At 33.3% G+C, this 4,612-nt stretch overlaps 1 protein-coding gene across 3 annotated transcripts in view; it reads left to right on the top strand.

Moving 5' to 3' along the window:
* The window catches only part of LOC106471824 (vasodilator-stimulated phosphoprotein-like), a 42,712-nt gene that overhangs the window by 10,703 nt on the left and 27,397 nt on the right, over positions 1-4,612 (top strand). For 2 of the 3 annotated variants that reach the window (XM_022400428.1, XM_022400429.1), the window contains exon 3: positions 407-633. The exons of the other annotated variant lie outside the window; for it this stretch is intronic. In XM_022400428.1, the coding sequence (XP_022256136.1) occupies positions 467-633 (167 nt within the window). In that variant the 5' untranslated portion in view covers positions 407-466. The remainder of the gene's footprint in view (positions 1-406; positions 634-4,612) is intronic. 3 annotated transcript variants of the gene reach the window in all.

Raw genomic sequence — 4,612 nt, forward strand, 5'->3', positions numbered from 1 at the left:
CTGCTTAATGTAAGCTAATGACTTTGTTAGTTCTAATTTTTGCCGTTTCTTCGATGGGTCAACAGTAAGTCTACGGACTTACAACGTTAAAATCCAGGGCTCGTTTCACCTCGGTGGACAGAGAGAAAATTGTCTCCATTGTGTAGCATTGCGTTAAAACAAGACAAACCCAATTTAATGTTTTCAAGTTTTAGAAAATCTTCAAAATATTAGGAATTTCTTGTCGCTGAGCGCAGTTTATTACTGCGTCATTCATTAAGCTCTATTTGTATAGTAGACAGTAAGATGAATAAAACTGATTGCCGTGAGTTTGGTATTTAAACCATGTACGTATCTTGATATTTCAGAACAGAAAGGTTAATATTATATATTTAATTCACGATTCCGCGTTCCGTTTCCCGCCTAGCGGTAGCTACTTGTGATAGGAAGATGTTTCCTACATCGCTGATCCGGTGTGTAACATTCTATGCCTGACGTAAGGACGGTGTCTGCGGCCATTGAGCCAGTTAGTGTCTTCAGAGGATTGTTGTTGGGTGTGGTGCGGCCAGGAGAGTTCTCAAGTCGTTCTGATGATAGCACTATGTACTGTTGTCTTCCAATGTTAACCGGGTCTTCTTACAAAACCCACACTAGGTGAGACTAATAACGTAGTTTGATCCACTTCTTTAATTATGTTACGTTTTGCGTCAGTCAGAGCAGGTTTTACAAATAGTAACATCTATTCATACATACCCGAGTGTTTGTATTCATGTATTTCTTACACATTAATCATGGTGTTAAGATTTCAGTTTGTGCAAATGACCAAATACACCGTTTCGGGGTTTTTATGTATAAAACCAGTAGTGCTGGGAAAGCAACCTATACCGGTAGTGATGATAAATTTTTCCTGTAGTATGAGAAACGCCCATTTATTTTCAAATTAAATTGTTGAAAGCTGCATTCTTTCGTAATGTGATTCTTATAGTATCTTAGTGTTCATGTAACTTGTCGGATGGGTATTTAACGAAGGAAAAAATTAGTTTTTGACTGTTCGATCACTTTGAAAATTTATTATAATAATCCTGAAACTCTATGTATACTTTTTTTTTATGTACAGTGGTTAAACGCTTGTAGTCTAATTTATTATAACAGACCAGATCATCAAGATTTATCTAATAAAATTCCTTAAAGCTCAGGCTTTGGTTAGTTAGGTCTTTAATTTATAGCTACTTTCAAAAATGGGTATGTGCACTAGAAAAAAGGAATTATATATCAGTATTTGTATTCGTGTAATAATTTTTACTTGACACTATTTTGATATTCATGCTGTAGTGCGTGTCTACAATAGGGTTTTGTTGGCAATTTTCCAGATAGTATTTCCGTATGTGAGTTTTAAGACAAAAGTTATGAAATTATGAGGCTTTATAATATTTTTAACTACACGTATAAAACGTCTGTACGGTTGATAATCATATTAATATACAAAGATCATTAGCTGTGTATTTTCTTTATAACGTTAATAGAAAGCAGTAACATTTATTAATTATTGACTGACAATTACACGCATATAACATTAATATATTATACAGATCTTCCAGTGAAACCTTTAAAAATATTTCGTTCTCAACCTTTATGAACTTTATTTTTGCCAAGAATAGGCCCAGAACATTTTAAAAACTATAATTTCAAGGTAAATATATATATATATTAAACTCAGAAGTATTGTAGTCCTTATATTGCTATGATGTTCCATGAAAATGAGATTTCGTATCATTTTTGATGTTAGGATGTAATTCAGACGTCATTATCAGAACTTGCTTTGTAAAGTCTTTATAATTACACACAGAGTAACAAATTTCTTCAACTAAATTTTATAGATGTGTATAGGAATTCCCATTTGTTACTTGTCACATAAGTTAGTTGCATACATTTAGCCATGTATTTTGGTTTCGGAAATCACAATTTGTTGTACATTTTTAGAAAAAGGAACCATTAAAAACCTTTATTTTTGCAGTGGCCTACTGGAAGGCCTATAAATATCAAATTGTTAGATGTACGATTTACAGAATTGCTCCAATTCACTTCTGGTTTGAAAGGCAGGAATAGTTAAATTCTCTGGAGACAATCATTTCATAAAGAGAAGCGTGTTCAATAACAAGAGGAAATTATGCATTAATAATCGTCTCAGAGTTCAATTATACTGCTAGGACCTTGTTGTGCTTATGGTAATTTAATTACTTTTATGGTGATGAGGTTATGAGCAGAAACATACGAGTGTGTTATTATACACAAGGAAAGTAGCAGGGTGGGATATATATGGTTTAACCAGTTTTCCTTAGGCTTGTATTAAAAAAGCGGGAAACTGCAAGCAAATAGACCTAATCTTTCTCGCTATTTAAGTCTTAATTTTTCTTTTAGCTCCTACACTCGTGGGTTTGTTCTAACCGTCAGCTTTGGTTTACATTCTAAATATTTTAAAGGACACTTAATATACCCAACTTCTATTTGAAAGTTTATTCAGAATTAGTCTAATTAGAAAACGCTTAAGGATGCATCGCATATAAACGGGGTCATGTTTTGATATATGAGAACGAGGATATGACCTCAAACTGTTAGCTAAGAATGAATACTTAGGGTAACCCGTTCAATTACACTAGTCATCATTATACTGATGACAAAAAAGTGATGAGCGTATTCAGTTCGTGGTTTCACGTCATTGTTAAAATGTCGATTCTTGCTGCACATAAGGTACGTATCGTACTAGTTGAAAAGGACCAGGTAAAACACATAACCTAAATGGTATAAAATTTGTCTTGACATTGACATGACTTTGACATGAAACACTTATTATTTATGGAGCTATGAAAAATGCCTCGCGTGTATGGTCCAAAAAATATTCATATCAGATTAGTATGTTTTAATTCAACATTTTTGTCAATTTGAACCTCATACTGTGTATTTAATACACAATTCGAGTATACTGTTTGCCTGCAAATGGATGTTTTTTGTTCCATGTATATATTTAAAATGGACTTGGTTGCAGTTAAGCATTATTATTATTACTAGCGAATAGCCCGTCAAAAGTGACGGGCAAGTACTACCACCCCCACCCCACGCATTTCATATCCAACTGAAATAAATAAATTTTGCGGAATCAAGCTTGACAAATAAAAGAACCAGAAAAGTGCAGTCGATGCAGTCAAAGGTCAGTAAATTCCTTTGTGAGCCAATCAAAATTAAGATCCTGCATGAAATGAACTCGTAGCGCATTCAAAGAATAATTATTGGTTAAAATCAATTAGTATTAATGGGATTTTTAAGCCCTTTTCAATCACCAGTAGAATAACCTAAAATAATTTAGGTATTTGAATAATATTAGAGCTCGTGCCTAAATCATTATTCCACATTACATCTCGGACCATGTATTTAATGATTGCATATTGAGGGCAAATGTTTTCTTTGATTGCCCGTACTCACTGCTGTGGACTGCAGTTTCGCCTATTGAAGGCTCATCGGAACAGTTTTTATATGTATAAAAAGTATTAAAATAATTATTAAAAAATAAGTTAGATAAACAACTTCTAATATATAGAAAAGCCAATGCATTTTGGTAACACTACGTTCCAACAATGGAGTTTATGTCATGTTGCTTAGCAACAAAAGTATAACCTAATATTGTTAGTCTATGTACTGGAAGTATAAAATGAAATGTATAGACAACAAAAGTGTAAAAATATTTGTTTATTTCTTAATTTAGAATCTCCTTTGATTAAAGAGGTTTTTTATTTATTAAAAACGTTTGTGATATAACAGAAAATAGTTTAATTCAGAAACGATTTAAGTTTAAAATTGAATCGATAAATTTTATGCACTTGGCTCTGCGATAGGTGATCCCACACTACGTCTTTACTTTAGGCTTATTATACCAACACTTATAAGGTTTCACGGCACACACACACCCCTCACGTCCCCCTTGCACCCCCGCAATAAAATTTTAATGGACAGACAGTAATCGAACTAATCTATCTGGTTAAATGCATTTTGGCTTTTATGACTACTCCTATTTCGAGAAATCAAGCGTGATTAGGTTAGATTATTATTATTAATTATTATTTTGTGGAAGAAACAACCCTGACTGTGCTGAATAAAATAAGAAAGCAATTTTCCAAGAATCGAAATTATTGAATTACATTTCAAAGATGCCTTAGTCTTCGTTTAAAATGCGTTTCTACTAAATTAATGGGAAATGCATTATGATTGTATTTTTAAAGTATATCTAGATCATGTATTTAGTTTGTTTTGAGCGTTGTATGAAACAGTTATTGTTTCTTTTCCTAACTTACTGGAAGTCGTTTCGCCTTGCTGAGGAGACAATACCAATCTCGAAACGTTGTCAGCAAGCTAGAAAAAATTAGGATTGTTCATACAAAAATGTCCTCATGGCTGTAAACGAAAAATATGAAAGTTGAAGTTCAAAAGGATAAGAGGCCCGGCATGGCCAGGTGGTTAGGAAGCTCGACTCATTATAACGTGACGGTTAATCTCATTATTCGTTGGTAAAAAGAGTAGCCCAAGAGTTGGTGGTGGGTGGTGATGACTAGCTGCTTTCCACCTAGACTTACACTGCTAAATT

This window comes from Limulus polyphemus, unplaced genomic scaffold (genome assembly GCF_000517525.1).
Source record: "Limulus polyphemus unplaced genomic scaffold, Limulus_polyphemus-2.1.2 Scaffold4883, whole genome shotgun sequence".
NCBI classification, from domain to species: Eukaryota; Metazoa; Arthropoda; class Merostomata; order Xiphosura; family Limulidae; genus Limulus; species Limulus polyphemus.